Source organism: Trichosurus vulpecula, chromosome 6, assembly GCF_011100635.1.
Source record: "Trichosurus vulpecula isolate mTriVul1 chromosome 6, mTriVul1.pri, whole genome shotgun sequence".
NCBI classification, from domain to species: domain Eukaryota; kingdom Metazoa; phylum Chordata; class Mammalia; order Diprotodontia; family Phalangeridae; genus Trichosurus; species Trichosurus vulpecula.
Window position 1 is genome coordinate 225712714 of NC_050578.1, and position 12234 is coordinate 225724947.

At 45.3% G+C, this 12234-nt stretch overlaps 1 protein-coding gene across 2 annotated transcripts in view; it reads right to left on the minus strand.

The window, feature by feature from the left end:
- Positions 1-12234, minus strand: part of TRIM66 (tripartite motif containing 66) — a 123596-nt gene that overhangs the window by 35974 nt on the left and 75388 nt on the right. For both annotated transcript variants that reach the window (XM_036762697.1, XM_036762698.1), the window contains 2 exons: positions 10179-11092; positions 4140-4301 (listed from right to left, as the gene is read on the minus strand). In XM_036762697.1, the coding sequence (XP_036618592.1) occupies positions 4140-4301; positions 10179-11092 (1076 nt within the window). The remainder of the gene's footprint in view (positions 1-4139; positions 4302-10178; positions 11093-12234) is intronic.

Here is a 12234-nt window from a genome sequence, read left to right on the forward strand (position 1 = left end):
GGTTAGGAGAGAGGTTAGGGCTGGATAAGTAGATTTGAGAATAATCAGCATACAGATTATAAATGAATCCATAGGAGCTGGTGGGATCACCAAGTGAATTCCTATAGAGAGAGAAGAGGGTCCAGGGCAGAGACCCAGGGGAGATAAATCTTTAGAGGGACTGACCTGGATGAAAATCCAGCAAAGGAGAGGGGGAGGAGGAGAAACAGGATAGAATAGTATCACAAAAACCTGGAGAGAAAAGAATATCAAGAAGAAGGGGGTGATCAGCAGTGTCAAAGGCCATAAGCAGAGAGGTCAAGAAGGATGAGGATTGAAAAAAAAGCCATTATGGCAACTAGAGATCACTAGTAACTTTGAAGAGAATAGTTTCAATTGGGGGCATCAGTTATAGGTGGCCTTCTCAAAGAGTTTATCCACAAAAAGGAGAAAAGTTATGGGACAACAACCAATGAGGATAGATGGATCAAGCGAGAATATTTTTGAGACTGGGAGAGACAGAGGCAAGTCTGTAGGCAACAGGGTAGCAGCTAGTAGACAGTGGGATGTTGATAAATAAGAATGGAGATGACAGAGGGGGCCATCTGCTGAAGAAGATGGGATAGAATGGAATCACTTGGGAATGTAGAAGGGTTTGCCTTGGCAAGGAGAAGGGCCACCTCTTTATGTGAGACATGGGTGAAGGAGGGGAGAGTGGCAGAAGGCATCTGAATGATGAGATGAGGAGGGGAGGAGAGGGAGTTCTCTGCAAATGGCTTCAATTCTTTCGTGAAAAATGTTAACTCATCTGACCCTCACAATAATCCAGCAAGGTTGGGAGTAGATGTATCTCCACCTACACTTCCTAGGTAAAGAAATCAAGCAATAGGGAAATGAAGCGACTAGTACCAATAAGGGCCCAGGTCCTAACTCCTCATCAGCGCTTTTTCCACTAGCCACACTGAACTCCAAGGACATCAGGCTGTCGGTCAGTGACGGTGTTCACTCTAGCTCATGATCGTCATGCTCATGGGAGTGCCAGTCCCATTGTCCCCGAATCAAGATCCTGGTAGGCTGGTAGGTCATGGCAACGAGGGGCACCCTGGTGCTACTTATGCAGTAATGATCATTACCATCAACTATAACTGGCTTTCACATCACACTTCAGCAGTTTACAAAAAGAATGTTCTATACATGATTCGTTGGAACCTCACTTATAACCCTGAGGCAAATGTTCTGGGCATTATTATCCTCATTTTGGAGATAAGGAAATTGAAGTTCCTGAAAGTTAAAGTGACTTGCCTACAAGCACACAACTCATAAGCATCCACTAGACTATCGTGTTTCTTGCCGGACCCTGGAACAGGCTCTATGACCATCCCTTGCATGGAGGGCCTGCTCCCTGGGAGCTCCTCACTCAGAAGCCAAGATTAATCCAAGGATGTATATATGCATTCCTCACCCTCTTAGGGCTTGTGATTTAAGACAGAAACACAGACACAGTGCCATAGGGCATTAGAGCTAGAAAGGGCTTTAAAGAGCCTAGAATCAAGCCTTTTGCTGACACAAGGGCCCTAGAGATCATTTGCCTATTTCCCTCAATTTTCGGGTACAGAATCCTAGGTCTGAAAAGGCAAAGTGAGCTGCCTACCATGATACAGATAAAAAGCCACAGGGCTGAAACTCAAACTTGGGTTTTCTCACTACAAACCCAGCCCCGCCCCCCCACCCCGCCAGTCACCTATGTTGATCCCTTCATTTGACAGAGGAGGAAAATGAGGCTCCAGCAACTTGAGGCTCAGAAGATGGATCAAGAGCCAATGACTTGCAAAGGTCACACATTAACGGCCCAGCTGTGATGAGAATCTATCTCCAGACTGCTGGTCACAGGCTACTTCCACTACAAAGAAGTAAAGGGATACCAGCCACACCAGAATATGGGTCCAACATAGAAGCTGGACCCTGCATAGGAGGAACAGTGCTGTCTAGAGCTCCTTGTATCAGAAGCTCTTTTTTGGCTCCCTGGGGCACATAGCATAGTAGAGATATGAGTGAATATGCATTAAAATTATATTCAATTTGCATAGGACACACATAATTCTTCTGCAATCTGCCTAGTTAAAGTTCTATTTTTTACCTCCTTCCTTTCCAGCCTCCAGCTCCCTCAGCAAGCCAGATCCCTGCACCAGAACCCTGCCTGACAAGCAACACTGGGGGTGGGGGGGGTGACAAGGGGGAAGGGAAGAAGAGGTAGGGCGCAGTACTCAGGAAAACATATGAGGGGGCGAAAGATCCCTGAGAGGCCATAGGGGTGCAGAACTCTGGATGCTTGCTAGGGCTGAACCACAACTGAGCAGCAGAACAAGCCAATTCCCACAATACCAGGCTACTGGATAACACTTCTAGGCGCTCCCGTGGTTTCTAAGGATAATGCCAGCCTGTCTAATATGCTCTTAGATTTCACTCCATCACAGATGCCTCCCAGGTTGTGGATCAGTTGATGAAAGCTGGGGTGAGGTGGGCAAAACTAAACTGGATAAGTAGGAAAAGATGGGACAGAGAAAGACAAAAGTATCAGACCAAAAGGCATTGGCCTTTGAGTTCAGCACAATAGAGCTAGGATATATTGTTTAATACAAACTTGGAATGAGTGCACAGGGAAACTCAGTTACTTCTACCCACTAACCTGGCTCTTCCACCAGAGATTCTGATTCTAACACAGAATCAGACAAGAGAGAATTTAGAATTGAATCAAAATCTTAGGGCTGAAAGAGCTCTCAGAGATCACAGGCTCCCTTATTCTATGGCCTCAGAAACAGAAGCCCACAGAGGACCCTTCCTAAGATCATTCAGCAAGTTAATTCAGAGCAGACCTAGGATCATTGGAACCCCTAACCCCTGAGGCAGGACCCTTTCTACCACACCACAGCTGCCCTCAAAACTGTGGACAAATGTGATAGAGATGGGAGGAAGAGGGCAGAGCTAAGCTATGCAAGAAAGAATATGAGGGAGAGAGAAAAGGTCATTATACCAACAAACACCAACCTCTGATATCATCAGAAGTCCTAGATTTGTAGAGCTGGGAGAATCTTCAGAATTCAATGAGTTTAATCCCCTAATTTTGCAGACAGAACCTTGAGGTTCAAAGAGGTGAATGAATTTACCTACAACTAGTAACTATTCACCAGGTGGCACTTACCCAAAATGTAGACATAATCCTTAGGAGAAAAAAATCCATACATATAAACTGGTTTGCATTGTTCATCCTATTCAGTAGGGAAAACATCAAAGGGGTTAAAATATCTAAGTATTTTTTAATATTTTGCCTTTGTTTATCTTAGTGATTATAATAGCATCATAAGACTTCAGAACTGGAAGGTCCCTTAGAGACCGTCTAATCCATATCTATCCTTTTTCAGATAAAGGTCCTACATGAATGCCCCACTTTGCTGTGATGTAGAAACGAACCCTGAGACTTAGAGGCTACACTGTGAAAATACATCTGGCTCCTCCCACAAAGCTGTAAAGGCTGTAAGTATAAGTTTAGCAATGGAAGATATGTGTGTGTATATATACATATGCATGTGTATGTACATATATACATATATATGGGCGTGTATGTACACACACACACATACAAGGACCAGCTCGGCCAGGCTCAGAGAGATTCAGCAGCAGAGGACTGAGCACTAAGCGATGAATTTCTTTTTTTTTCTGCCTTCAGCCAGAGCACCTCTTGAAAACCTCTCTATGAAGACATGGGGTGTCTATGATTTGCCTTGGCAAAAAGAGTATCTACACTGATGAAGTTATGTAACCTACAAGTATCTTACAGACGGGAACCTGCTCCAAAAGGACAAAGAAGTCACTTCCTTCCAGCTCCAATTACTCCTCTCTCTTATCAAAGAAGCAGGCCAGATGTTGGACACTCCTCACACTTTAGAAAAGCAGCAGTGTGAATGCTGCCAAAAGGACTCCTAAACTCAGTGTTAAACCCCATCATCCATTTTTTCAGAAGCTGTAGGCCACTGGGGCAGGTCCTGCCTGCCCTCCATTGTAGTCCAACCCTGGTGACCCCATAAAATTCGTGACTCTTTTACTATGCCACCAGAGCCAGACTGTGGGTCATTTGGCTCCAGGGAAGCTGACTTCATCAGTACCTTTCTCACTGGATTAGGAGAGGAGGGCTGCATGGTGCTGTCCAGAGGGTGCACGCTGGCAGGGGCATCTTCTGCCATGGCCTGGGACAAAGGAGGGATGACAGCTCTGTCAAGAGGTGGAACTGGCTTTTGGCCTTCAGGTACACTGGGCTCCTCACAAGCCTGCAAGGAAAAAGGCACGTGTTCAGACATCACTACAGAGTAAGCAACCGGTCTGCACCTCTCACTGCATACACCGACCCCAACTCTGTCAGCCCACTTAGGCTTATCGTTTCTACCTTTGCAACATCTCTCCCCCCGCAGCCATCACCCTAGCTCAGACCATCATCATCTGTTGCACAGAGTATTTGAACGGCCTCCCAACTAGTGTCCCTGACTCAAGCCTCTCCCTTCTCTAATCCATCATCCACCCCATGGTCTGTGATTTTCCTAAAGCATATATCTGATGATAACAACCCCTGCTCAGTAAACTCCAGTAGCTCCCTAGCACCACCAGATCAAATACAAAGTACTCCATTGAATATTTAAAGCTATTAGCCACTGGACCCTTTCTACTTTTCCATTCTCCTCACATTTGACTTCCTTCACACACTCAAAGACCCACCGGCCCACACGCTGTTCCTCACACACAACACTCCCTCTCCTCTGCCTATGCCTTGATTTCATCTCTCCCTCCCCACCTCGCTCCTTAGCAGCTTGGCTTTCTTCAAGAAGAAGCTTAAGAGTCCCCTCTGAGGGAGATGAGGCCTCTCCCAGTGCCCCCACTCTCTTGGGCCTTCCTCTCTAGGGTTACCTGTCTTCTCCTCAGCACATACATTGTACGTACCACTTTATGTACATGCTGCTCCCCTTCCCCCCTTAGAATGGAGGGCCAGGGCTCACTTCCGTGGCTTGGCCTCCTTGGGATCTCCATTGCTCAGGACAGTGCCTGACCCCGTGGTGAGTGCTTAACAAACGCTTAGGATTGGCTGACTGATTGACTTTGAGTAGAACTTTGGACAAGTTCTTCTACAACACGAAGCCTAGGGGAGACCTAAGGAACCATCCTTTTAACATCATAAAGTGTAAATCATATGACCCTAAATTTAGAGTCTGAAGAGATGTTAGAGGACATTTAGTCCAATTTCTCCATTTTACAGATAAAAAACTGAGGCCGGGAGAGGCTAACATTCTGAACAAGGCTAGCATGCCCCCACAGGACACAGCCTCCTGGGGTAGAACCTACACAGAGGGAAACCTTCAGAGGAGCACGTGATATGTGCCTTCTTAGCAGTAACAGCAGACCCAACGTTGACTGGTGTTCAGCTTATAGTTCACTCTGACATCTTCCTGCCATTGGGGAAGAATCCCCTCTCTCCTTCCAAAATGATTATAAATTTGATTTATCTGTTAAAAATATCACTGTAAGGCCTTAAGGGTTTTCTTCAAGATGGGATAGATCTATGGGATGTGGATAGAAAATACAGATGAAAACGGTGCAGCCTTGAAGGTGATATTGTAGGGGAGTACGGTAATGCTGTGATAGTGGCAGGGAAAATAAAGGTAGCGGAGGGAGAAGGGAGCTAGTGAAAAGAGGGAAGCGAAGTGGCTCCGTTCCTGAAGAGAGCAAAACACAGTAGGACAGACTGAGAATAGTATGGAGAGTTCCAAATGGCAGGTCTGGTATGAGGGGGTGGGGCTGTGGTGATCTATAGAGTCAAATCAACAAACATTTAATAAGCACCTGCTAGTGCCAGGCACTGTGCTAAGCACTCAGGATATAAATAAAAAGACAGTACCTGCCCTCAAAGAGCTTACCGGCTAAATGAAGAAGACAATACACAAAAGGAAGCTGAAAAAGGTAGGAGGGGCTGCCAGAGGAGACTAGATTTTTCATGGAGTTGAAAGGAAGCAGGGCAGCTGATGGGAAATGAGGAATTGCCTAGAAAATTCTAAGATCTCTATAAAGGACAGTTTGGGGAAGAGTTTTTTGCTTTGCCCTCCAGCTCTCCAAACAGATGGGAGAGGCAATTGAGGGTACTGAGGAGGCACCAAGGATTGGAGCTGAAGCACTCGCCATGACAATGAGGTCTATAATATGACTTAGAGTTTTAAGACTGTCTCAAGAGAGTTACGAGTGAAAACCAGGCTTAGATTTGTTGACAAAATTCATGATTAGTCAAGAAGTTATCAATAAATCTTTGGGATTAGGGGTGGCATATCTGCTCTTGCCCAACAAAGTGGGAACAAATGATCTACTTAGAGACTGCACCTTTTAAGATAAAGGCCAGGAGTGAGAATGGGCTGCCTCCAGAGAAGGCGAACTTCCCCAATAGTGGGGATCTTTCTTCAGAAGTTGCAGGACCATTTATTGGGGGTGTTGTAGAAGAGGTGAGGAATGACTTCGTTTGGGTGACAGTGTTGTACAAATTACTTGAGAGAAGAAGTAATTCTGGTGTGGTTTCATTTAGGGACACTAATTGCTGCCACTAATTAACATTTGCTTCTCCCAACACTGGAACTGATTGGACCCTCTGACTTGGACCAGACAAAACCAGATCGTACTGGTTTCTCTGCCTTTAGTTAGTTCTCAGTCATTTGAGTGCTGAGTTTTACACCACATACACTGTTTCATTGTTCTCTTTTGTGCTTTTCCATTCTGTGACTTTTAAGAATGGATATTATTCCAAGGAAATATGCAAAAGCTGTAGTGCTTCAAGAACCCGCTTTAATGACTATTAGCTATATTTCAGAGGCTACTAGCATGAGAAAGTCAAATGTTTTAAGAATTATTCAAGTCCGCAAAAAAACATTTACACGGAAGCACCAAGAATGGTGTGCTTGAAAATGTAATTGGACTTACGCGGCATGCCTGAAATGTTTCTCTGGGTGGAAAGGATAGGGAGAATGTTCCCGAGAAAAGACTGATGAGGTGGAGAGACTGGACCATGCACAGACATTCTGCAACTGGTTCTGATTAGCTAACAACATGTTTGGGTGGAACCTTTTTCAACTTGCTACACAGTCAGAATTGGCAACATGTTCAAAAAGGCCAGAGTCAGCTTTGGCTATCTCTTTTGGCCTCCTTTGGTAACTCATTTACTCACAGTATCCAGGGAGAGACCAAGCTATAAGGGGAAAGGGCTTAGGATTTTCTTGCTGTCAGCCTACCTGACCTTAAGAAACATGCCTCAATCTTCCCTTTGTCTTTTTCCATTGCAGGTGAAAGGAGTGGAGTCTCCACCTTTGGGAGTTTCAAAAATTTGAAAAAATAAGCCACAGGAATCATGGGAATTGGAATGGGAAACTGAATTTTGGAGTCACAGCAGCACTGATGTTCTGCAGAGCAAAGAGTGACTTTTGAGAGTGACCTTCTGGACCCACAGAAGGTGACACAAGGACTCTTCTGGCAGTTGTGCCACATTTGAAGATGAAATTGGTGGGACCAGTGCCATACAGTAATTGAGCTAAATTGTGAGTCTATTCCCCCCAGACCTGGAGGTTGTACGGGAAGAGAGTATGACTTCCCTCAAGGTGTGGGTAGGGGAAACATTTATACTTTTGTTCTCTTTGTAAGAGCTAATTGATATTAAGTGGTTAAGTGGAACAGGGGTCCTAATTGCTTGCCCCTAACAAAGGGGAGAATAGCTGATGGCTCAAGCATAGGACAGGATGTCACCCACAAACTTCTCAGGGTAGCCTAATGCCCTAAGGGGGAGGTAGAGCCTGCCAAGCTCCAGAAGACGAGCCAGGGCATTCTTGCTACAAAAATGAAAGTCAACAAGAACAGAAACTAGTTCTCCAAAACAGCCTAATATTATGATTCTCAGAAAATAAGCAAAGACCTTCAGAGAGACCTGGCAGCTAAAGGGGCTGTTACTGACTTCTCTACAGTGTGGCACAGGCTTTCTGAAGTTGGAAGAACAGCAAGAAAACCAGTAGAAAAACAGCTGCTACCATTGCTATGAAGCAAAAATGCTGGCCATAAACAAACAGTACTAAGATTACAGCACTGAAGCCTGGAAAGAAGCTGTTTTTCCTAAAGAAGCTCACTTTTTCATCTGAGGCTACACCAAAACCCTTGTCAAAAGACTCCCAGGTGAACCTGTAAGATCTAGGCATCTTCCTCAGAATTCAACCAGATGGGAAACTGAGTTTCAACATAGCTGAATGACTGACTAAGGTCACACAGCTAGTGTGAAACAGAGCTGGAACTTGGATTTGAACACTGAGTTTAGATCTTTGTAAGCAGTAGCTGTTTAAAAAATATTTATTAAATGGAAATAAAGGGTCTTAAGCTCCTTGGGTGTTATGGTCCCCTGTACCTAGAGTAATCTATTTGTACAGCTTACTCCTTTGGCCGGAGAGGCTCAAATATGAGAGACATATTTTCATATGGATGAGAGAAGGAAAAATGGTAAACATAAGCCTAGAAAGCAGACTAGATAGGATGAGTCATTTGGGATACAAACCTAGAAAGGGGGATGATAAATAAACATACAATCACATACTAGGAAAGGACTTTAGAGTTCCTACAGTCTAACCCCCGAAGCCTCAGCCACGCAATGAGTTAGTAGTTCAACCAACACTAAGAGTCAGGGCTTGGGACTACCAGCCCAGCTTCCATTCCACCATATGCACTCATAGCTAGGATCACAGGACCATGGGACTAGAGAGTTCATCTAGTTTCTCATTCTATATATAACAAAAGTAAAGCCCATGGAGTAAAAGTGATGTGGCTAAGGCCTCATAAGTAGTGAATAGCCAAACTTGGAAAATCAGCTTCTCTTTTTCCACTCTACCATTTATCTGCCTCTTCACAGTTCACAGTTTTTCATCAGGACAGCCTTGCCCAGTCAATGAGGTATGTGTTAATTCCCTGAAATTCTGAGTTGTTTGCTGGAGATCCCAGTGCTCCCTGGGAAGAGCTTGCACAATATAAAGCAGAACCCTCTAGGATCCTGATAAACATTATCTGGAATGTCGATTTTCCCAAGTACTGCAGACAAGGAAAAAGTCAAATGCCTAACAGCTGCCTCACCACCCACACAGAGAAGTGTTAGCATGAAGGCTAGCCAAGCTCTGAAATCTTCTCATGACTGAGAGAAACTAACCCTGGTAGCTGAAGACTCAGGCAAACTTTAGCAACAGTGCTCAGGAGCAGGCGCCCCAGAAAACAATTCTCCCTAAAAGAGAGAAAGCTGGGTCCTGAACTACTAGGAGCACAGGGATTCTAGAGATGAATTGTCTCATTTCCCAGATGAGAAAACTTCTACCACATGTCCTCTGCTTCTTCTTTCCTGAAATTAGGTCAGATTCCCCAAATCAAGGTCTGCTCCTTATTCAAATTTCCCCTCCAAGACATCCTCCTACAGGCAACTTTCTCTGATGAAATAAGACCTACAATAATGATTCCCATTCCAAAGTAGCCAGTTATACTCTCTTTTTCAGGGACTCCTAAAGAAACTTCAAAGATTTAATAGATAAATAACAGGTCAAGAAAAATATCTATGTCACTCCTAACTCCACGTTACTTAGCACAAGGATCATAGAACCAAAGCAGCATAAAATTGACATTGCAGGTGAGTAGAAAAGATGTGAGTGGGAGAAGCATGAGAAATGTGTCCCTGCTCTCATAAATCCCTTGCTTAAAACTCTTATCACACAGGGCTTGCTGGCTCTAAAGCTGGCTCTGTCACCAAGGGTTGATGCCTTCCCTAATCAAAAAGCCCTTAACCCTCCTCAGAGAAGATCCTTTCTAGCTCTAGAGCTAAGATCCCATAACTTTTCCGAGTGAGCAGCTTAGGATGACTACAAGTGCTCCACACAGTTCTAGCTTTATAGTTTTACCAAGTACTTTCTCACTCCTCATCCACCTCCTCTGATCCTCGCAACATCCTCCAAAAGGAAGAAGAGCAGGGTTTATCCCCATGGTGTAGAGGCTCATGGAAGAACTGAGTCATTTGCCCCTGGCCATGTACGTAGTAAGCTATAGGCAAAGCTCAGCTTGAATTCACACCTGACACCAGCTAGTCTGGCCAGGATGGCCTGAGGACTCACCTGGGACACTTCTTCTTGAACTGGCTGAAGCGGGGCCGGCTGCCTCACTATGTAGTTTATCTGGCCCACGATGGTTTGCTGCACATGTTGAGGAGACTTGGTCTGGTTGAGCTGTAAACTGGGTTGCTGAGCCTGAAGAAGCAGCTCCAGATCCTTCTGCATTTCCTCCAGCTCAAACTTATGGTGCATGATGTCCAGGCTAGGAGGCAGGACAGGTTCGTGGGCACCCTCATGCTGAGCTGCAGTCAGTGGAGGGGGTGGCAGCGGTGGCTGCTGCTGCTGCTGCTGCGGGGGCAGTGGCTGTGGTGGCTGAGGGGGGGGCAGCTGCTGGTGTTGCTGAAAATGGCTGAACTTTACCTTCTGGTGGTGGCCAAACTGGACTTGGACAGAGGGGGCCTGCAGGGAACGCTGAGTGTGCTGGGCATGTGCTGGTGGTGCCCCAGCACAGGCAGAGTGTGGGCCCTGCTGCAGGGGCTGTGTGTGGGAGAGCTTGCCCAGCCCCTGTGGGGTACTCTCCGGCTCTGTGTGCAGCTGCGGATCCAGCCAGGGCTGCATCAGCTTCACAGGAGGGGGGCTGCAGGCCTGATCTTTCTCACTGGCTGGTACTGCCGGCGTGTACTGGGCAGACATGTGTGGTGGGGGCTGCATCTCAGGGGGCTGTCTGAAGCTCTGGGGATGGTGTGCACTGGGGTGCAGGGCCTGACTTTTGTGCACATGGAGGGCAGGGGGGCAGTGAGAACAGCACACTGGTGTGGAACATGGGCCTGAAGCTTGGAACTTATGTGGCTGGCTGCTAAGAGGATCCTGCTGGGCAACTGGGGAGAGGTGACTATGATAAAAAGATGACCCTTGCATATTTCCATAGCTGAGGGCATCTGGACGGGGCAGTGGTCCACTTTCCGTTGTTATACAGCCTGTAAAGTCAGAGAGATTAGCTTTTTGAAGGTTCATTAAAGTCATTTTCTTGACCTCTTCCCACATGTTCCTCTAAACATGAAAACTGTAGTTGCACCAAATGTGTGACCTGTCCCTTTTTAGATGTCCCAAATCAGAAGTGATGTTTCCCTCATCCAAGCTCACACAGAACTTTGTACCTCTCACGCCCCTCTCATAGACTCATAAGAATCACAGAATGCCAGAGCTGGGGATCTTAGAACATAGAATAGCAAAGTGGGAAGAAATCTTAGAACGTAGAATGCTCTCAGGCTGGGAGAGCTTAGTATGTTAAACCTAGAAGGGTTCTTAGGTAGCAGAAGTCCCTCCCCATCATTTTAAATATGGAAAAATAGAAACCCAGATATGGGATCAAATTTGTCTCAGTCATAGCAAGTTGAATAATGTTCAATTATGTTTTATTATAACAAAACTAAGTAATTCCTGTTTCTTTTTTGTCTTTGTGCCTCCCCTGGTGCCTAGTATGATGTTCTGCACCCAGCAGATACTTAAATGTTTGCTGAAGTGAATGTTTAAGAATAGGACCTATAGAGAAATACTCTTACAAGTTCTGCAAAGTGTCAATTCAGATCAGCCTCATCAATCTCCCTTTACACTGAATACCTTCCCTTCCTCCCAGCTCCTTCCACTCTTTCTCCAGCAAGGGCAGCCAAATGCTTAAACTGAAAAACAACCTATCTTGATAGCATTTGGAGTCAGTATCCAGACAGAAGGAAAGCAGGTAAGGGCTAGAAAAACAACCCCAAAACCATGCACTCTAAAGCTGGTTCGTCATCCATACTGCTATGTAGATTCTCATGAGGCCCATACAGGTTATTTTACAGACGAGGAAACTAAGGCTCAGACAGGTTAAATGACTTGCCCATGGTCAAGCAGCTAAAATGCAGCAGAGGCAAAATTTGAACTCTGGTCTTCCTGATTCCAAGCCCAGCAATGCAATGAATGTTTAACATTTGAAGTACGAATGGAAGGCACAACATTATCCCTCCCATGGAATTAATCTTTAGACTAAGATGTGTGTATTTGCATGTATACATGATTAGGTAGTTATGTATGTTATAGACATGCAGATGTACATTACTTATGTGTTTTACATAGATAT